This window comes from Tasmannia lanceolata, unplaced genomic scaffold (genome assembly GCF_043159265.1).
Source record: "Tasmannia lanceolata isolate RefF3 unplaced genomic scaffold, GAP_Taslan_0.1 ptg000004l, whole genome shotgun sequence".
Classification (NCBI taxonomy): domain Eukaryota; kingdom Viridiplantae; phylum Streptophyta; class Magnoliopsida; order Canellales; family Winteraceae; genus Tasmannia; species Tasmannia lanceolata.
In genome coordinates, this window is record NW_027518681.1 from 1808838 (window position 1) to 1831613 (window position 22776).

General features: G+C 40.9%; 1 protein-coding gene and 1 long non-coding RNA gene across 4 annotated transcripts; both read right to left on the reverse strand.

The window, feature by feature from the left end:
• Positions 1 to 1860: 1860 nt before the first annotated feature.
• On the reverse strand, positions 1861 to 22376 carry LOC143876016 (uncharacterized). Its single transcript, XR_013250257.1, has 2 exons — positions 22151 to 22376; positions 1861 to 2133 (listed from the first exon to the last, which is right to left on the reverse strand). It is a non-coding gene; the product is annotated as an uncharacterized LOC143876016 (long non-coding RNA).
• LOC143876015 (uncharacterized) lies at positions 16325 to 22160 on the reverse strand. 3 transcript variants are annotated; one of them, XM_077377619.1, is made up of 5 exons: positions 21996 to 22160; positions 17556 to 19240; positions 17083 to 17458; positions 16658 to 16992; positions 16325 to 16544 (listed from the first exon to the last, which is right to left on the reverse strand). In XM_077377619.1, the coding sequence occupies exon 2, from the start codon at positions 18613 to 18615 to the stop codon at positions 17650 to 17652; it is 966 nt and encodes a 321-aa protein (XP_077233734.1). In that variant the 5' UTR covers positions 18616 to 19240; positions 21996 to 22160; the 3' UTR covers positions 16325 to 16544; positions 16658 to 16992; positions 17083 to 17458; positions 17556 to 17649. The 3 variants fall into 3 exon arrangements, 2 of the variants coding, with proteins under 2 accessions (XP_077233734.1, XP_077233735.1); XR_013250256.1 differs by lacking the exon at positions 17556 to 19240 and having other exon boundaries at positions 17083 to 17319; XM_077377620.1 differs by lacking the exon at positions 21996 to 22160 and having other exon boundaries at positions 17556 to 19229.
• Positions 22377 to 22776: the final 400 nt, after the last annotated feature.

A 22776-nucleotide genomic window follows, 5' to 3' on the forward strand; every position in this document is an offset into this window, starting at 1 on the left:
CCCAGGCCACCCCATTGTTGTGTGTGTAAAAGGAGTAGCCATAAATATAGTATAGGCCTGGGAAGAAACAGAGGCAAATGTATCATTTCCATTTCTTTTTTTCCCTTGTGGTATTCCGTTGAAACTTGTGAGTTGTGATGGAAGCAGACATGATATGAAATTAACATGGGCAAAGCTCCTTGAAGAAGACAAAGATGTAATTCCAAAATTTTAATGACCTATTTTGAAGAAGACAAAAATTTATTTCTTGTTCTCTGAAAGCAACCTTCAAAACAGGGTTCCGGGTCAAATTAGAGGACCAAATTTCTTGTATGTCATCAGGTGAAGGGCTTGCCGATTCTATAACATTTCTGTCACAAAATATTGGAATTCTTTCATTAAAGTCATTGGTGAGCAGGCCATGTTTCCATAGCCTAGCCTGAAGACTACATTTTTGCACCAAAAAAAAAGTGATTTTCCAATGGAGTTTTTGGCTTGGAAAATTATATGGAGATCTAGAGTACCACCCAGAAGGGGACCTGCAATGACAATATGCCATGTGTACAAAAACAAAATTTACTTTAGATAAAACTCAACTCAACGAAGCCTTTTGTCCCAAACTATTTGGGGTCGGCTAATGAATCCTTCAGAAAATTTTCATGAAAAAGGTGAAAGGATCTACCCGGCTCAAATTGACTAAGTCTAATCCTGGCACTACTTGAGTTCGTCTACGTGGATCATTTTCTTCCATTCTATCCTATCCAGGGGTCATGTTTTTTGTTATATTCCTAGCCCTCAAGTCTTCCTCACTATTTCTACCCAAGTTATTTTCGGTCTACCCCTACAAATTGTTTCTACCCAAGTTGTTTTCGGTCTGTTTCTACAAAAAATTTACATTTAGATATTTTCCTAAATTTGAGGAGGGTGGGCTCATCACTTGTGATGTGGTGGCGTGAACCAATTTGTTAGGTCCTATTCTCGGTTTCCCTAGCATTATTCAGTTTGGTTTTTGTTTGTTTGGATTGCAAGAATTTTTTCTAAAAGTATGGAAAAGAAAGGCTTTCCAAATTTTCATAGTATTCAATTGTTTGAATACCAATGAAAAAAAAGTAACTTGTATTATGGTAGTTCAAGTTTTATTTATAGGGTCCATCAAGAAGATTTTCCTAGAAAAATTTTCCAAAGAAATTTCTCTCTCAAAATCCAAACAGGCACAAAAGCTAGGAAGCAACGGGTAAATTTTATTTAAAAAACCAAAACTGATTGGCTACAGTTTTTTCCGACGAAAAATGTTTGTTGGCATTCGCGATGATCACAAAATTTTATCCGTCGCCAAAAAATTTAGCTACAGTTTATTCGTAAAAGGCCATAAAACATGGCCGCCACCAATGAATGTCTCTCCTAATCTCCTGTATTGTAACATGGATTGAACTAATTTAGACTCCATATAGCTTAAGTAGATGTCAATCCAAATTTCATCAATGGGAAGGAGCACTCCATGTGCTACTAAGTTTCATAGATCTGGACTATACAAGCCCGAGGTTGCTCTCACATGCAACAGCCCATCCTCGAAATGCCTTCTGCGATGGTCCCTAGCAAATCCCTAATAATAAATATCAAAAGCCCTATTTAGCTGCTAATATCCACACGACCATGTTCCAATCAGGTGGATATTCGTAACTATGTTCATTATCTGTCACTAAATTTCAAGTACATCTCAACTCAACTCAACTAAGCCTTTGTCCCAAACTAGTTGGGGTCGGCTAATGAATCCTATAGAAAATTTTCATGAAAAGGTGAAAGAATCTACCCGGCTCAAATTGACTAAGTCTAATCCTGACACAAGTTGGGTTCGTCTACTAAATTTCAAGTACACGAGAATAAAAAAATCATAACCAAATATTATATTTCCAAAAGTTAAAGTATACAAGTACTGTTCCAAAAAATATAATACAAAAATAAGCCTTCCTAGCAAAACAGACCATCCCCACGAAAAATCTATGGAAAAACAGAAAGAAATTATGAACAACATACATCACCTTGGAGTGTGAGATGAGGAGAAGATCCAAGGAGGACGGTCAGAGGTTCTTGAAGGTTGAAATCATCCAAACGGAGGCCAGAAAGACACCATGACGACGTATATGTCCAATGTATCTGAGAATGTAATTTTAATTTAAAAGAATGATTTTTCAAAGTTAATCGCCTAAAATATGTTATAAAGCAGTTATGAAGGTTAGAAACACTAATATGTGGTATCAGAGCATTGGTTACCATCTATTTAATGGAAAAATATCAAAACCAAAACCATCATTTAGTCTATTTCTTCTTACAATTTGTTGGTTTTCACCTCGTACGAGGTTTTTGGTGAATGTAACTCAGTTATAAGTGATTTGAATCCAATTAATTTGTGATTTGGAACCCTCTGAAGACTTGAGTAAAATCTGAAAATCACTAACGGCTTATATAGGAGGTTCTAATAAACTTTTTAAATGGCTAAAGGCTTGTGGAAATGCGTTCCTTCAAGTCACTCGTATTCAGCTCTGTTGAGCAACTAATGGTAATCAGGTCCCTTAGAATTATTGTTGAGCATAATATTCTAACTCATTAACAAGTCAAGCCATAATTGAGGTTGTTTACTATTGACTTCGTATTTTTTTCTCTAATTGTAATAATTTTGATTGGTTTACATTGGGTTGTCACTGCATAAATGAATAAAGAAAAACATCTGATTCAATGTGGGAAAATCAAATCACTTAGGGTGATTAGTGGTTTACAGACCTTATTTATGTGTCACAAGAAGTGTACACAATTTACAATGTTGAAACCATATTATGGTTACATCTATTTGTCCAAGGCAACAATTAGCCCAATGGAGAATTGGTGTCCTATATAAAAAGTGTTAGAAATTAGAAGGTTGGGCCTGGATGGCTTGGTTTGAAACATTCTTCTGCCCAACGGTGATGAATTTCTCTAGCACTGTTGAAACCATATTATGGTTACATCTATTTGTCCAAGGCAACAATTAGCCCAATGGAGAATTGGTGTCCTATATATAGTGTTAGAAATTAGAAGGTTGGGCTTGGATGGCTTGGTTTGAAACATTCTTCTGCCCAACGTTGATGAATTTCTCTAGCACTAAGCTATCTAGTTTGACTTGTTTTATGCATGAGAATCACTTGCATGATGTAGCTCTATCTAATACAAATTCCACGGTAATACACTTGGTGTCTCGCTAGAATCACATTTATGCATTGAGTGATTGTACGCAATCCGCTTGATTTTTCTAAAATTTAGACTAGATAATGTGGATTTAACTAATTTAAACTCCATTGTAGATAAATATGTGTTATTAGGTAATCATATTAGTAACTGTCAATTTATGTCTGTAGAATTGAACTCGATTTTAATTTCTATGTCTGTCTAGGATAGAGTATCTGAGTGGATCAAAATTTCATCAAGGAGAAGAAACACATCCATATGCTGCTAGGCTTCATCGGTCAGGACTATGTGCCACTAGAAGACGAGGCTGCTAGCTCATATGAGTTCACAACTGCTTATGAGACATTGGAGCGCTCTGATAAGGAACTGATGGAGGGGAACTCTGATGCAGCGGAGTCGCTCGGATTGTCGCAGATTTTGCTTAGCTTGCACGAACAGTGACAAGATGAAATTCAAGCTCTTATGTTGATGAATCTTGAGAAGAATTAGTAGCCGTGAGGCAAGGAGAGGCCAAACAATTATTGAGTTCTGCAATTCCTTGCTAAACAAGGAATGAAAGATTGAACAATGAAGGCCGAGGAGAGCTTGAACTACAAGCTCGATTGAATCTCTTGCCTTGTAAGAAATTTCAAGAAATCTTCCCCAAATAGAGAATTTCCCTTCAAAGTCTCTAATTCCCAAACTTCACTAAGTTTCAAATTTTACAATTCAAGGTCTAAATGAAAAATGAGATGCAACGTGGCTTTTATAGCCCACTTATAACTATCAATTCCCCAAACTATGCTTATTTCAATGGAAAATGCCTAAAATGCATATTGAAGGCCTAAAATGACTAAATCACCCCTCTTTATGCAAATGCACATGAAAAAAATGAAAATATCCTACACTAAAGAGCAATGAATGGCCGATGTAGCTTTGCTAAGGGGATGCTCCTGCATCAAACTCCCTTTCTTGAGAGAACTCGTCTTCCCATCGGCCGTGGAAAATGAGACCCCACCGGGATCAAATACGTATGTGATCCGCTCCCGGTTTATGGCACTTCTTCCTTTGTAATCTCCTAGCTGAAGTGCTTCGTTCCATTGAGCAAATTTTCCACCAGAGAAGTGATTCAAAAGAATTCCCAAATGGCGCAGTTCCATGTCATAGTATAATGCTTGGGAAGCGAAAGGTCTATGGTGTAGTGCAATTGAATATACTTCATAGAAGTCTCCATGAAGTGAGCTAGCATGTAAGGGCAGCACCATGAAGTCTGCACAGTCTAATATGTCAGTCCTTTCATTCCCCAAATCATGGCGAAAACTCTCCTCTTGCTGTCCCATATGTGCCCCCTCAATGGTATCCTCATTATTAGCTTCATTGTCTTGTGTTAGCACTTGTATCTCCCCATAAGCAACTTCCAATTCTTCTTCAAGTTCACTCTCTTGGCTAATATCAAGTATACTAGCTTGATTAATGTCAAGCATGAAAAGTTTCACCTCATCCACATCATCATAAAAAAGGAAACATTTCCATGTCAACACTATTGTGTTCACTTTTTTCTTCTTCCATGCCTTCTAGTTCATTGGAATCCTTAAGATCAATCCCATCATCAATGTCGAATACAAACCAAGCCATTTCAACCTCTTGATTTTCAGTTTCACTCTAAAAAACATAGGCTTCCATGTCAACTTCTTCCTCAAGCTCATTGTGAGTGGCATCCTCAACATCAATGTCGCCCATGGAAACAATTTTGACATCATCAAGTTCCAAGTGAACTTGCTGTCCTGTGCTGTCCTTTTCATCTTCTTCCTCTTTTTCATGATTAGAAACAACCTCTAGCTCAAGAATTTTATCCCCGTTGTCACTAGAATCATCTAACTCGATGCCTTCGTCATCCGGTTCCAAAACAATGACCTCTTCAGCCTCCTCCTGGCTTTCAATTGGTGAAGGACCATTATTTTCATTTTCTTCTTCACTTTTATCACATTTCTCATCATTTTTATGCTTATGTATTAGCTCATGGAAGTCTTGGATGTAATGATCATGTATATAGCAAGTGGAAGGAGCAAAAATCAAAGGACAAGGGTAAGGAAGTACCCTCGGCGGCGGTGGTGGAGACGGAGGTGGAGGTGAAGGTCTAGTAACCTTCGGCCTTGATTTCAACATATAGTCATATCCATAAGGAAGAAATTGCCGTGCCACCTCCTCCTTCAATTCTTCCCAATTCCATCCCCATGAAAACAAATAAATTGAATTTGTTTCTCGATCCATCTACCTGCTTTAAATCATTAATGATTCAATTGGAAAAGGAACGCAAGAAATAGGCCGATTCGGCAGCTTTTTGTTCAATTTCTCGTGGAGTCAAATTCTCATCAGTTCGAGGAGTCCGAATTGGAAGTTCATCTAGTTCTCGTCTCCGGTAATTCAATGATTGCCACCAAGTCATGACCCGGTCTCTAAATCTTGTCACAACCTTAGGCACTTGATCCCTTGCCAGTACTCTCTTAGAGTTAAACTCTTCCTCCACTTCATGAACCCACTCAACTATTTCCATGGCCTCCATTCCGTAATAGAGCTAAGGAATGTTAGCCTCAACATGAAAGCCCATTGGCCGGTCATAAAAAGCACACAAACTAAGTCTTGGAGCGGATCTCCTTGGCATCTCAACCCACTCCCCTTCTTGAAAAGTTGACCTACTTATCAAAGCAGGTTGGTTGTGTTGTCTTTGAGGTGAGTGAAGCCGATCCCACTTCCGGTTCATCTATTTTAACATAGCATTTTGCCTTCAACACTATAGTCAGTCCACCCACTTGCACTCGGGAAGAACAGCCCTTCAACGTAAGTTCTCAAACCAACTTCTAATGTTAAAACTCCAAATCTCATTTCAGTGTGGCTGATTGGGTCGCAGGTGTACCAATAGCAAATGGCTGTGTGAGTACTTGCTAGTAGACAAGCGATGCCTCATACAAATTCCGTATAGCAACAAAGCATAACCAAGATTAACTACTTTTGATGCAGGGTACTCAGGAAAGTGGTCCTCGAAAGAGCTTTGATGTGCTTTACAAATGAATTGACCTTCAATGACCAGCTGTTCGAGGAGAATTATTTTCCAAAGACGAGCTTTATAAGGCTGAATTCCAAGTGTCAACATAAACTGGATTACTCTTTGGCTAGCTCAAGATATCTAAGTGACTAATGTTTTCACATGACTTTAACAAACAACAAGTGTGCAAAAAAATTGCATCCCTTACTTCCGGTTCAAATTAAACATTGATGGCCAAACCAAACCGTGAATGCGCAAGCCTGAGGAGTTTAGTTTGGAGTAGATGAAACACTCGTATTCAACCCTGTTGGAATATGTAATAAGCCTAAGGGCATAACGGACTTTGTACATTTTTGGGTTTAATATAAATATATGAGTAAGGGGGAGATCTCCCTAACTCATTCATTCTTTCTCTAACTCTTTCTCAACATGGTATCAAAGCCTTAGGGTTCGCGTGCCCTAGGGACCTCCATTGAAGACCCCTTGTGTTCTTCTTCTCCGTGCAGACGCGCCACTCATCCCCATGCCCTAATCTTTTTTTCTTTTTTTTTTCCTCTTCCTTTTTTTTTTCTTTTCTAATCTCCCTCTAACCCTAACCCTACCCTCCTTCCTCTGCCGCCCCCCTCCTTTGACTCCCCGACCAAACCCCCCTCACTCTCCCTGCCGTACGCCCCTCCCCCACCCTCTGCAACCTCCCGCCCTCCCCCCTTGCCGTACGCCCCTCCCCACCCCCGCTGCAACTTCCGCCCCTCCCCCACTTTGCCCCCCCCCCCCTCCCCTCTCTCCCACCTTTGACCTAGAAGATAAAAGTGTTTCTCTTCTTGCCGTAGTTTCTTGATGCCCTAGATCTTCACATTATATTTCTCCTTGTTTTTGGTCGTGGCTCCGCGTTGTGATCCATGGCCTCCATCTGGGAGTGTTCCTTCGATGTATGTCCCTATTGGAGCCGCGTGTAGTTTTCTCGACTTGCCTAGTTTGCCCCTTCTATTGGCCTTCGCTTGTTTGCTGTGTACCACTGTTGTCTGAGTTGGTCTTTCCTTTCTCGTTTGTTATTATGGATCAAGTGATTGAGAAGCCATCGGCCGGTGTGGTCCCTGTTGTCCGTCAAACAACTTTTCTAGCATCCTCTTCATCGTCTTCTACCTCTGTGGATGGTTCATTCCCATAGATGACTATTGTTAAGTTGGATGGGGCAAACTATGTTACTTGGAAGGCCGCCATTGAAACTTACCTACTTGCTCGTGGCAAAACCCACATTATTCGTCGTGATCCTCTTCCGAAGACCGACTCTACCTATGATCGATGGGAGCAGGAGGATGCTCTTGTTTGCACTCTTCTGTGGCAGAGCATGGCTTCACACATTGCCAGCCATCTAATGCTTCTTCTTAACGCCAAACAGATCTAGGATCAGATTACTCTTCTTTACTCTGGTGTTGCCAATATTAGTCGTATCTGCTCCACTTACTCGGAGTGGGTTCGCCTTCGCCGTGGTGATCTGTCACTTGCCACTCACTACAGTCAGTTTGTGGCTCTATGTCAGCAGCTTGATGTCTTTATGCCCCTCACAACAGATCTTACTGTTGCTGCTCGTCAGAGGGTACAGATTCGTGTTGTTCAGTATCTTGAGAGTCTGGGTCCGTAGTACACACATCTTCGCCAGCAGATTATTAGATCTGGGAATATCCCTTCCCTCACGGAGAGTGCTCCCTTGGTTATCATTTGATCTCCGTGCCTGTTGATGGCTCCGCTCTAGCAGCCTCCGATGGTAGTACTCGTCCCGATCTTGGTGGTGCCTCCTTTGGCCGTGGTCGTGGTCGTGGGCGTGGGCGTGGAGGCAGGGGCGGTGGTCATACTGGTGGTGGCCGTGGCCGGTGGTTTTGCACTCATTGTCAGAGGGATGGTCATCACATTGATATTTGTTATACTCTACACCCTGAGCTTCGTCAGTCACGCTCGGCACATTTGGGTGCCACAACTCCGTCTGAGAGCGCATTCCGCCACCTGCATCTGTTCCTACGCCAGTGGATCACACCTTTACCTTATCCCGTGCAGATTACGACGAGTTCTAGCGGCTTCGTCTCAGTGCTCGTCCTTCTACTGCAGATTTCGCACAGCCAGATAGCTCACCTACTAGTCTTCTATCTAGCTCAGGGTCCTAGATCATTGATTCTGGAGCCTCCAACCACATAACTGGTAACTCTTCTCAGCTCCATTCTTTTCGTTCATTATCTACTTCTCAATCCATCACCCTTGCTGATGGGTCCACTACTCCCATCACGGGTGTTGGCACTATCTCCCCTCATCCTACTTACCTTATCGTCTATTTTATGTGTGCCAAGAATCCCCCTTTAGTTTACTTTCAGTCAGCCAGATTACTAAAGCACTTCACTGCTCTGTCTCATTTTACCCCTCTTATTGTCTGTTTCAGGATCTCTCGACTGGGAAGATGATTGGAACGGGTCGTGAGGTGGATGGACTCTATCGTCTAGACTGCCGGCCGCCTACTGTCTTACATAGCTCTGTGAATACAGGGCAATGGCAATGACAAGCACCGAGCTCATTTGGCTGCGCTCACTTCTATCTGAGATAGGTTTTGGTTCATCCTATCCATCGCAGCTGTACTGTGATAATAAAGCTGCAATACACTTTGCTACAAATCCAGTCTTCCATAAGCGCACCAAGCACATTGAAGTGGATTGTCATTTTATTTGTCAGAGAATTCAGAAGGGAGAGATTTGCACTTTGTTTACTCGGTCAGTGGACCAGTTAGCAGATGTTTACAAAGTCCTTGAACAGGGCCAAATTGAGTGATATATGTAACAAGCTGGGAATGTAAGATATCTACATTCTAGCTTGAGGGTGAGTGTTGGAATATGTAATAAGCTTAAGGGCATAACGGACTTTGTACATTTTTGAGTTTAATATAAATATATGAGTAAGGGGGAGCTCTTCCTAACTCATTCATTCTTTCTCTAACTCTTTCTCAACAAACTCAAATATGATGAACTAGAAAAAATGGGACTCCTGTTGAATTGCTTACGGTTCCAGTTTGTTGGAGCAGATAATAATGCAACCAATTGACCTTTGATTCTCCGTTGACTGATCACCAACCTCAAGGATTACTTGCAGATTTCACAATTGAAATGCAACACCAGTTCAAACTCTCATTCCAGGTTACCATGGAGATGCTATTAGGCATGCAGTGGCAGAATTTCTGCTATAAGCAGCTTGCTAATCTCGGATTCCAAGCATGTAATAGGAGGCATTCAATTACGAGTTCAAGAGGAAATTTCCTTCTAGTAGCCACAAAAATACTTTTGGAATTAGCAGCTTGCAACAAGCTCAAATTCCTCCATACCAGATCTCTAGTTTAATCCAAAAAACCGAAGACAATCATTCTTTGAAACCAGGTCCGAGCATGTACGAAAGAAAGTTCTGATCTAACCTCCACGACCTGTGAAAGGAACGATCTCCACTTTTCTTTGATCTTGCTTGATTTTCTACACAGATTGCATCAGATCTTCGCAGGTCTTTTCCAAGATCCGTTGAAATAGAAATTCCAACAGGCTAAGCTCTGATACCAATTTGATGCAGCGGAATCGCTCGGATTGTCGCAGATTTTGCTTAGCTTGCACGAACAGTGACAAGATGAAATTCAAGCTCTTATGTTGATGAATCTTGAGAAGAATTAGTAGCCGTGAGGCAAGGAGATGCCAAACGATTATTGAGTTCTGCAATTCCTTGCTAAACAAGGAATGAAAGATTGAACAATGAAGGCAGAGGAGAGCTTGAATTACAAGCTCGATTGAATCTCTTGCCTTGTATGAAATTTCAAGAAATCTTCCCCAAATGGAGCATTTCCCTTCAAAGTCTCTAATTCCCAAACTTCACTAAGTTTCAAATTTTACAATTCAAGATCTAAATGAAAAATGAGATGCAACGTGGCTTTTATAGCCCACTCATAACTTATCAATTCCCCAAACTACCCTTATTTAAATGGAAAATGCTTAAAATGCATATTGAAAGCCTAAAATGACTAAATCACCCCTACTTATGCAAATGCACATGCAACAAATGAAAATATCCTACACTAAGAGCAATGAAAAGCCGATGTAGCTTTGCTAAGGGGATGCTCATGCATCAAACTCGAAGGGGAATACCAAGGCAAAATCGAATAGGTGGCTGAGGGACTGGGTTTGCTCATCCTGTGATTATCGCAACTTCAAATGGCGGAGTCGATGCCGACGGTGTCACCAGGAGAAAAAGAAATCTACTCCCCCAATCGGTTCGACACCCGTTACCTATCAACCAGAAACATCTTCGGTGGGGGGAGTCTAAAGGGGGAAAATAAGGAAGAAACAGGTTGGTGGCCTGGGGATTGGCTTTGCTCAACCTGTGATTACCATAACTTCAAATGGCGGAGTCGGTGCCGATGGTGTCATCAGGACAAAAAGAAATTTGCTCCCTCAAGTGCTTTGACTCCTGACAAACCAGAAACTTCATCGGCTTTTGTCGATAGTGAGGGCGGTCGGTGGCCTGACTCCACGGTGATCTCTACATCTGTTGAGGAAGGGATTCCGACATTATCTTTGTTTTTGAAAAGAGGGATTCTGACATTATCTATTTTGGGTAAGGAGGTTGAAGTGCGAATTGATACCCTCAAAGCATGTCTTGTAGGTAGAAAAAGGGATAAAAATGGGACTTTAGAGGATCTTTGGCTTTGGGCTAAGAGTTTTTGGTATGTGCCTTCCCTTACGTGCCCTGGCAAAGAATGAAGTCATTTTTATGTTTAAATCCGAGGATTTGGCTGACAAGATCCTGGCCAAGGGAGTTGAAGCCTAGGGAAACCAATTACTCTCTCTTTCTGCCTGGAATCAGGATTATGTTCATGGTACGGAAGCTTCTTGGGTTAATTTTTATGGCATCCCTCTTCATGCATGGGCCAATCAACGGTTGAAGTTGTAGGGAACTTCTTCGGTTCAGTACTGGAAGTAAGAATTTTAGGGAACTTCTCCGGATCTCAGCTTATTTTTATACCATAGGAATTGAAGCTCAAGATGGATCATGCTCTGATTCACTAAGCTTCGATTCCTCCAGAACTTATAGCCTAAATCCAAGGGGGCTGTTGAGTTTGCCGGCTCTGGCTCGAATGGTTTCTCCTATGGTTCGAAATCTTGATCCGTTGGTGATCTCTGTTGAGAGTCAACCGTTGACTTCTTGGGGGACCCATGGCAGGAAGACCGTTGATCTTTTGGGGCCCACTTTCTTGAATTCAAAATTCAACCCTAACCAATCAAAAGTAAAAGAAGGAAAAGTGAAGGGTGTTGTTCTTCCCAAGAATCCCCCATCTTCGCTTCCCCTAGTGTCCGATTGAAACGCTTTGGGATCCGTGGTTAATCGACTTGGTCAAACCTGTCCTTTACCCAGTTGGCCTGGTGCTGAGAGGAATGAATTGCCTACTTCGAAAGAAATTTTTGGGCAGGTGGGTCAGTATCTCAAGCAAAGATCTAAGCGGGGGTCAGTATCTTAAATAATCATGATCTCCCCCTTTCTCTATCCAAGGCATGTCTTGCCCTTGGGTGATTAGATAGAAAAATCATTGGGGTTCCTCTAGCTTCTGACAAAATTGAAGCTAGATGGTTTGGAGGGGTGGGGGGAATAAACGGTAAAGAATTAAAAGCAAGGATCGATGGACAATTGGTGGGCACACCATCCATAGGTGGGGGAGCCGGGTGAAGAGGCGTTTTTTGAATGAAGTAGAAGTTTTCTTCATACAATATTGGATGGAAAGCACCAAAGCAAGGTTTTTTTTACATCATTGAAATTGGCGGTGTGGGGACGGCGCTTTCTTCGACAATGTCGCCAATCATCATCGGATATACTAATATACTAATTTACTGTAGGTATCATTGGAAGTCGGTGTGGATTATTAGAGGTCTGTCACGATCAGGATCCGGCCCCATAAATGTTTTGCTTTTTAAGTATAGGAACTCATGTCTTATTATCTATGTGTCCATGGAAGTCAAAGGGTTTTTTTTGGAATCCGGTCAGAACGACGAAGGGTATTCGGCTCCATAAATGCTCATCTATCAAAAGAATGGATATCTTCTTCCACACGCTATTGTGGGAGTAGGGGGCGTCGGTCTTTAGTCATTGGTCATATTAGGCGATGTCCTTTATATTAGAAAAAAATGGAAGAAAAGAGGAGTTTGGGATCTTTCAGGAGATTTGGAAGTAGGTAATTCTCGGCCCTTCGCCGCCTTCTTGAAAAAGACAAAAAATGGAACCTCAAAACAAGAACTCCTCCATCCCTTCCTCTTCCTTGATCGATTAGGCCATTGGGTGAAAAAGGAAGCGGTCCATGGAACTTGTGGAGATGGAGAAGGCTCTTGGTCAGATGAAAGCCATGGCTTATAACAAAGAAATGGCTTCCAGGTTCTCGCCATCCCTTCCTCTTCCTTGATCGATTAGGCCATTGGGTGAAAAAGGAAGCGGTCCATGGAACTTGTGGAGATGGAGAAGGCTCTTGGTCAGATGAAAGCCATGGCTTATAACAAAGAAATGGCTTCCAGGTTCTCGCCAACTCCTAGGGAGATTATTAAGGACTTCCTTAAGAGACAATGGAAGCTCTTTTAAGGAGGAAGCAAACCGGAGAGCAGAAGCTTTGTTCAGTTTAACTGGGACATATAATGTCAAGGAAACTCATATGCCAATGCATAAACATCCCTTCTTCAACAAATCATTGGTTGATGAGAGGAATCTAAAGTGTCTCCGATGGGAAGCAGACAAGGCGGTGGGAGTAAAAAAGTTGGAGGACATGATTGACCGGAAAAAGGCGTCTGAAGGTATGGAATCGAATGCTAAGGATCTTACTGCTATTGTGTAAGATGAGGAAGTTTTTCCTTTCGAGATTAAGCATCTCTTGAGGGAGCTGGGAAAATGTACATCTTGAAGGGAACTCTGTTTTCAAGATCTTCAATGGAAGATCGCAAAGTTTTTTTGGGTAAGCTCATATCAGGGGTAACCAAAGGTTTTGAAAAAATGATGTTGAATGGCCTATTAAGAAGACGATAGGTTTTGGAAGCTATGGCTCGAAGGATGGATGGATGTACAGGGAAATGACAAAGGGAATAGTTTTTTGGTTTTTTCTTTTCTTTTCTACTTTTTGGCCAGGAGTTATCTCCTGGGCCCCCATACGTTGTAATACAAAGGGGGACTCTTGGTCCCTATCTCTTGTAAGATAAGCTACGTATGATTTCTAATACAACTCTGTCATCTTTTAAAAAAAAGAAAAAGAAATTGGAGAGCTCAAATCATATGAGTCTCATGATCATGGAAAACTTTGTCTACTACTATCCAAGGGTCTATACCTAAATCAGATAATGAGGAGTACACTGCCAAAAAGTTCAGGCACGCAGTGAAAGAACAGTTTTATAAAGACGATTATTTTTGAAAGGCAAATAGATTCATTAAAGACAGAGACCGAGAAGGTCCTTGGGAAAATGTATGATCAAAGTAATGATAAAAATACAATAAGATCTAAGGGGGAAGAAAATCAAACAACTCGAGGCCTTCTTTGTGCACCCTGGCTCTCACTAGACTATCCGCTTAACCATTGGCAGATCGCCTAACATGCTTAAATGTAATTGATGCCATTGCAATGTTATCAATAATTTCATCAAAGTAAGGCCCAAATCTCCAAGGAACCTTAGCATCCCGAAGCCATCTGATAACGTTAAGGGAATCCCGTTCCACTACAACCTTATTCATGTCCAATGGGGCCCCTAAATGCCCATATCACCACCACCCCATCTTCATTTCTCAACAATCCTCCAATGCCGGATGGCCCAAGATTTCCCATGCCCATATCACCACCCCCTCTTCGTTTCTCAACAATCCTCCAATGGCAGATGCCCCAAGATTTCCCATACTAGACCCATAAGAGTCCAGTTTTAGCATTCCTTGAACCGGTGGGACCCAAGCCTCTATCACTTTGGGTTCATTTCTACCCCCCCACAAATCTCTCTCCAACCATGCCATAGGTCATAGGCAGATACAAATCTGAAACATGGTAATGTTTTCACCCAAGATATCGTTAACGCAATTGCTTTATTGAAAAGACATCGTGCTCCCTTAGTATGACCCTTGAAATCCTAGCATTTCTTTCCTTCCATAATACCCAAATAGTAGCTAGAAAGGAAACCTGCCACATAATCTTCCCTTTACTCTTCCATGGTGCCATCGCCCAACATTCGAATAGTTCCAAGAATTTTTCTGGAAGTACCCAAGCAATCCTGAATCTATTGAATAATCTACCCATACCTCTGTGGCGACTTTACAATGTACGAGTAGGTGATCCACTTTCTTTCCCAAGTTTTATGAAGATGATGAAAATGATAAAAATGAGCTACTACAACCAAAGTGGTGAGCAGGACCACATTAAGAAGATTATGCAAGGATTGAAATCCTTTGCAGGGCTAATCTACAACCAAAGTGGTGAGCAGGACCACATTGATTTTGTTATGCTAATCTAGTTAGATGGCTTTTTTTTCTAATGCAAAGGATGGTGATTTTGTCATGCTAATATATTTTTTAAGGGTTTGATGCCTGAATAGGTTATGGCTAGCACCATAGGTTGATCCCAACCCTCCGATTCGAATGTTAGAGGGTTGATCACTTGATCCTAACCCTCTATAGATCGGAGGGTTGGGATCAACCTATTGAAATGATTTTTGGGGCACAACCTATTTAGGCTGTGGGCCATCTAATGGACGGTTTGGATCATCCCGCGGTGCCGGCCATACCCTACTTTTAAGTTTTAACATTTTCCTAAATTAAAAAAATTGTTTGAATTTAACCACTGTTTGAATTTGCGGGTGACCCGCGGGTTGACCCAGCCCACCCCAGGGCCGTGCGGGTCACGTAAATTCTGACCCGCAAAAATGCGGGTCATTTCCTGACCCAACCCGTGTGACCCGCACCTGCATCACCCGCGGGTTGACCCGGCCCGGCCCACGTATACATACACCAGTACATATATGTGTGTACTTATACATCTAATTATATGTATACACATATTACATTTAAATTTAGGGAGATGATATTTTCACTCCCCCTGCATTACGCATGCGCTTCCCTTATAACGTGATTTGACATGAAAAGTGGGCAACTTTAACGCTTTTTGACATCAAATCACGTTACAACGAGGGTGCATGCGTAATGTAGGGGGTGAAAATATCAACGCCTAAATTTATATACAATAATATTGTACGGAGTATGAACACACAGTATCCCATATAAGTGAGGTCATTATATATGTATACACGTCTGTATATATAAATGCACACACATGCATATATATATATATATATATATATATATATATATATATACAAGGTTGCCATGGCGGGAATCGAAAACGGGATTCGATTCGGGATTCGAAAGCGAGAATCGAAGGCTACGGGGATGGTTGTAGGGGTGCAACTTGGGTCGGGTTGAACCCGAACCCGACGGGTTGAACCCGAATTTGGGTTGGGTTGGGTTGGGATTTTTTTAAAATCGGGTTGGGAAAAATCAACCTGAATTGGAAACCAGGTTGGGTTGGGGTGTCGGGCAACCCGACCCGACCCAAAACCCGATTTCCAATTCCAATATGTATAAAATTTTCACTTCTATGTTTGTGTTGTCATTATATAACTCAAATTTAGAAAGAAATAAAAAGTTTGGTGAAAGTTGTCCTAATTAACCCTCTTGTTGAGGAGCATCTAATGACTAGGATGAGATGGAAATACAAAAATAAAATGGAGAAATCAAACAAATGGTGAAATCGGGTTGGGTTGGGTCGGGTTGGAAAAATGGGTTCTTCGGGTTGGGTCGGGTTGGCCTCAACCCGACCCAACCCGACCCGAGTTGCACCCCTAGATGGTTGGGAGCGGCAATCGTGGGTTCGCCGGGGAGTTGCCGGGGAGTTGTCTGGGAGTCGTCGGGAGTCGCCGGGGAGTTGCTGGGGAGTCGTCGGGAGTCGCCGGGGAGCGATTAAGAATTTAAAAATGATAAAATGTAAGAAAAAATACCTGAAAATCTAAGCATTCAGCTATACACACATTAAACATAAACATGATTCTCCAAATACCGAAATTATAATAGTTTTACATTCAGGACTACACCATTAAACAAAAAATTCAGTCTCCAAAAAGCCAACATCCCAAATATCAAAATTATTATAGAACTTCTCCAGTCTTTTCAAATAAAAAGAAATAAAGTTAGCTTTTCCTCTTTCCCTTCAAATAAACAAGATCAGTTCGTCCTCCTCCTTCTACATTTTCTGTAAAGAAAAAATTGAAATAAATGAATTAATATTTATAAAACTAATATCTTCACTGGGAAATTGAAAGTGTTAAAGATTTTACATATGTCTCTTCAAGTGTGAAATTGTACCTCCCCTTGTACATTCTCCACCCCCAAGGAAACTAGTAATATGACCTTGAGTGTTGGATGGTCGTGTAATTTCAGGTTCCGAGCTGCTGACCGCTCATCGAATCCCAGATCCTGCAGCTTCATCATCGTCGTCTAGGTCACGAATATTGATTGAAGGACCTGAAGGTAATGCCTGAGAAGATGACGCACTAATTGTAGAAGGTCTAGAGAAATCATCATCGAGATCCTGCCATCGCATCTCCTCTATTCTGATAGAGGAGTCATCCATAACTGGGAGCTTTGGGTTGATGTCTCATTTCCTATTTGGTCCTTCTTTGTATGCAGCCTCATTATATCTAAATAATAGATTCCAAATTAAATAAATAATTCGACATAAGTAATGAAAAACAATTATTACATGCAAAAACTAATTGTAGAGTTTTAACCTGGATAGGAGTCGAAGATTTGAGTGGATGTACACAAGGGTATCAGCACGATGTGAATTTAAGCGATTACGCTTTACGTTGTGTATGAAGCTATACGTGCTCCATACTCTCTCTGCAGAAGATGTGCTGATAGGCTGTGAGAGAATTTTGATGGCCACTGACTGTAACTCCGGTATATGAATTCCATGAAAGTGCCACCATTTGGTCACAGACACCTTGGGATCTTTCGTATCCTCCCTGGCAAAATTACAGGAAAACCTTCCAACCTTTAATATGAAATCATATAATTGATGTCTAATCATATTGCTCATCTCAGTATCAGGGGAGAGAGCCTCAATGGCATCAAAAACAGCATCCATGATTTCAGGGTCTTTATCTGAAAATAAAATTGAATTATTGATCAGTCGGCAACATAAATGAAGATAAATACAATTACATTATGAAAATTTACAAGAAGAAAAATAATTACATACCCGGGGTGACTCGTTTACCACCGCCTGGTGCTGGAATATTGAGATATGCAGGCTCATAATATTTTGGAGTGAGTACATGAGCCAAGGCATGCATTCAAACATTCATCTTCCCCCAGCGTTCCACTACAATACCATGAACATGATTGTACATGTCAGGCACATCTTTCAAGTTATCTTTTATTTGCCCTAACATATTGACCATGCCTTCGTACACTTCCGATATTAGACATCCTTCCTGGTCAGTGAACTTAATCATTTTATAGATGGGCTTCGTAATTAATAATGCCAATCTAATGTTCGTCCAAAATTCATCAGAGACTATACAACTAGTTGTATTCTCGCCCCTATCTATCATCACTCTGTTAGTGCAAGCATTCAGCCAATCTTTCCAAGCATATGTCAATACTGTCATCTGCAACGCCTCCCTTACATCAAGAAGTCTCTTCAGTGTAGTATAATGAGTTACAAATCTAGTCTTCGCAACTTTCAAGAACTCAAACTTCGAATTGCTTCTAAATATAGCAAGAGCCTGCGAATGATTGGTAATGTATTTGACGACATCCTTGCAGGAACGGTAAGTCTTTCCAATCCAACTTAGGTGTTTATGGTTGGCCAAGTCTTTGAATATCAAATTTAATGTGTGAACCACACAAGGAGACCAAAATATGTGGGGATAAACTTTATTAACCTCTGTCCCAGCAAGCTTGCAATTAGCTGCATTATCTGTCACCACTTGCACAACATTAAAAGGCCCTATTTCTTGAATGGCTTCCAACAAAAACTTTGCAATGTTTTTCCCTGATTTCTCCACGGCAGAGAAGTCGTACGCATAGAGAAACATCGAACCGAACATATTCGATGCCAGTACATTAATCAGGGTTTTATTCTTCACGTTTGCCCATCCATCAGAGACAATAGAAAGCCCATCTTCAGGCCATTTTTCTCTTAGAACACCTAAATCTCTTGTCACATTCTCTTTCACATGGTCCAATAAAGTTGTCCTTGCTTTCTCATAAGAAGGCAACTTGTATCCAGGCACACAATTGGCAGCAGTAATCATCTCTTGAAAATATGGAGATCGGATGACGTTAAAGGGAATCCCATTGGTGGCCAAAAATCGCAGTACTTTATGATCAATATCGTCTTTATCCTTTGCTCTAAAAGACTTGCCAATAGGTGATTCAGCAACCTTACTTGAAGAAGTCCCACCAGAGCTGGAAGACTTGCCAAGTACGTCTAACCGTGATTTCTTCAGTGGCACTCTTCAGGGTAAATTCTCTGCTCGTTGGACTTGTCTTCTGAGATGCTCTTGTAATTCTTTGTCTTTTGCAACTACACTGCAATATGCTATTCCTTGACCTTGACCTCTTGGTGCTTTCATAAGGTGTGCATGCACCCTTGTATAAGTCCCAGTGTAAATCTTCTTACAGTGCTTACATTGCCACTTTTTGGTTCCCCCATGTCCTTGGCCAGCTTTCCTTCCTCTGACTACGTGTGACCATAAAACTGTCGGTGACCTTGCGTTCGGAATCAACACTATGTCGTCATCATAAGCTTCTTCTACATATTCTTCTTCATCATAGTGGTATTCTAAGTCCCCTTCAAAAACTATGTCATCATCACCTACACCTCAGTGGCCTTGAAATTCTTGGTTGACAGTCTCGTCCATCTTTTTTCAATTGCCTCTGACAATCAAATTGTAAAATATTTAGCTAAGTATGATAGATATTTTCTACTGTGAGTGTCTTACATGCATGCATGGAAGGGTATGCAGGGGTAGGCTAAGACGTAGGGTCAGGGTTGGGTTTTCCGTGGCGTAGTGTTGAATCCATTGGATTATCCAACAGACCGTCTTACGTGGGAATTCCCGGGGGTATTTTGCATTGGACGTAGCACATTTTGCTTTGCACTACGTGCATGAGGGACGTACTACAATGCAAAATGCAAGTATGATGTACTTGAGAGAGTGTGTGCTATTTATCTTTCATCAAAATATAAAACTACATGAAACATTACAAAGATAAGAAATAACATGAAGCAATAATTGAACAATTAAGTTAACTACGCATTAGGCCATTACATAAGCAATATTTGCGAATTACATAAATACGCATAATTAACTATTACATAGACCCAATACCCGTCCAACAAAATACATTATCAAAAAGACAAATACAAATGAATCACCCCCTCGCACCGCTCCCAGAAGCACCACTTGCCTCAGGAGCACTACTTGCCTCACCAGTCCCAAACCATTCCCAAAAATAGCCGTTCACCTCTCCAGGAGTGTTGGTGTTCTCAAGGGCGATGATGGTTTGCTGATTCCAATCTCTATCGATCGCATTCACTGTCCTCATCTTCAAGGGTTGAGGCCGAAACGAGTCTGCTATCGAAACATCTATCGTCACTATGTGATGTTGGGCTCCATAGTACTGTCGGAGGATCCGCTGAGGCAAGTAAAATGAAGTGCTTTGGAAACCATTATCCGAATGCACTTCTGCCCAGAAGTTTCAAAGACTGCAGAGCAAATGGGCGACCATGGGAGTCCATTTAATATCCGTACTTTCGCGACCCTCAAGCCATATAGCCCAACTGGCAGGATCATCGAATGAAACCAATACCTCCCTAGCATTAAAGCTCCTCCTCCAAGCTCATATTGGTAAAGGTGGTGGAGCCAAAATTCGTAATCTCTCTGCTAACCAAACCTAAATAAAGAAAAGAAAGTCAGGAATAATTATCCATAACCAAGCACATTATTCAAGCATTTTTAATAAACTATCTAACACTTACATAAAGAATGATGGAACTTCCCAAGAAGTCAGATCCAGGAGATCGGCAAGCACTATCTAGGCTATCAAAAAGTTTGGCCAAGACAGTAGGAGCTAGATTTGCACCTTAACGAACTTGATCAACCAAGTCTACAAAATATAACGGGATCAAGTCTAATGACTCTAATCGGACCGAGAAGAGAAAAGCTGTATAAGCACATAGTGCTAAAGCATTTTCACGGCAACAACGATACTCCTTATCCAGTTCTCTATTTGGTGAAAAGACTTCTACTAGCTTAGGAAGGAAGATATTACTCGCATGACGGTAGTGAGTTAGGGACTTATTTGGCACCCCAATCAGATGACTCAGTGCCTTATCATAGCTGTCCTTAAAGGAAGGCTTGAACAAGAGACCATCATGGAAAATGTCGGACAAAGCTCTTGCATTCCAAAACGAAACACGTGCATGTAGGGATTCCAAAATCTGATTGCGGTACGAATCAAACCCCAATCAATAAAGACAGAGGCAATATTGTGTAAGCTGCATAGGCCTACCGTGCCAAGATTAATGTCTTCCACTTATTGCAACCCATTGATCCATGCCAACAAACCATTGTTGGAGACTTGAGTCATCCCACTCGCCATCACTCGTAAAGGGCCCACGTAGGCTCGTACTACTATCGAATAACAAATGATAAAAGTTACTTGTCAGATGTACTAAAATGATAAAATCTGCTAGTTATGACTTATTATAACGAAGGTATTTGCTCCTACGTCCTAAGAAAATATAAAGTATAAACAAAAGCACCGACCAAAATCAAATAAAGGGTATGCTATATTTAAAGCAGCTAATACTTTTAAGCACCAACCAAACAAGCAGACAATAATATGGAAATATGTTGGAATCAACATAAGAAAAAATAGAAAATCCAAGACAAATCTGCAACTTACAACGAAAAAAAATAAAAACAAAATCAGTTATATTGTCTTCTACGGTTCTACCCGAAATCTGAAACTTAGGGAAAATGGAAAGCATAAGGTATTTTGAGGATCGGCGGTAGCATGAGAGAGCCACATTGGATGAAGATAAATTAAATGATTTGTAGGTTGGAAAAAAACTGAAAAAGTAACGATGCTTGGGAAGAAAAACCGAAACATTAGCAAACACTCTCAGATATAAATCTGTGAATTTCTACAACAATCACTCCGCAGCTAAATTGTGTCTGATATCTAGTCTCATGCTAATGAAACATAAGGAAACCGAAACATAAGCAAACATAAGGACAGCAAACACTCAAAGAAATTGTGTCTGACTCTGATATCTGGTCTGATTATCAAACACGTCCTTTTGCAAAACTTCAAATCCTTAGATTTCAACAATCTACCAACAAAATCAACGTACTTATATCCACAAAATTCACATAAACAAAAATCAACACCTCAAATCTAGTGCTCCTTGAATCCAAATTAAAAAAAAAATAAATCAAAACCCTAACAATAACAACCTAACTTCATGAATTAGATAACGAACTCAAAAATCCAAACAACGACTCAGGATAACAGAGTAAGAGAATCAATGAAAAATCCAAACTCAAAAATAGTTGATTGAAATTCAATCATATTATCTCAAAATAATGAAAAAAAAACGGCAGAGTAAGATAATCGATGATACCTTTTTCTTGATGGAAACTGAGGGAGAAGAGAGGGAAGATATGGAATAAGGGAGAAGCTTGGAGAAGAAACACGATGCTTGGCCGGATTTAATGGAAGTAAAAAAAAAAGATTAAATACAGAGTGAAGAGATTAAAACCAAAAAACAGATTAAACCTTCAGTTCCTCCTCGTCTTCTTCTTCCTAATTTTATGGCGGTCTGGCCGATCGAGTTAGGGTTTTGGTCGAGCGGGATTAGGGTTTTCGTTCGAGCGAGAGATTAGGGGGTCAGGGTTTGTCGGTGAAAGATGATTCGTCTTTATAAACCAAATTCAATAAAAAGACGAAATTAACCCTCGCAAACATATGACAAAATAATGCTTTGGGCCATTACTCACCACCAAAGTGAAATTCCCCAATTGAGAGAGAGAGAGAGAGAGAGACAGAGAGAGAGATTTAATTTTTAGAGAAAAATGCACTTAGACCCCCCTCGGTTTCTGACACATTCAAATTAACTCTTAATGTTTAAAAAGTTACAAGCAGACCCCTGTGGTTTCAATTTGTATAAGGTAGGCCCCCTCAGTTAGACCTGGCAAAAGTGGCCCGTGCAGGCCCACCCGCAAATTTGCGGGCACAGGTCTAAGTTTCCGTGACCCGTCAAAAACCAACCCGCAAAAACACGGGTGGGGTCGGGTCAACCCGCGGGCCCCCGTGGGCACCCGCATTTTTATAGTATTTTTTAATCTTTTTGAGAATGTTATCATCACTGCTGTTTGTTTTTTATGAGTAACTCCTCACTTTAT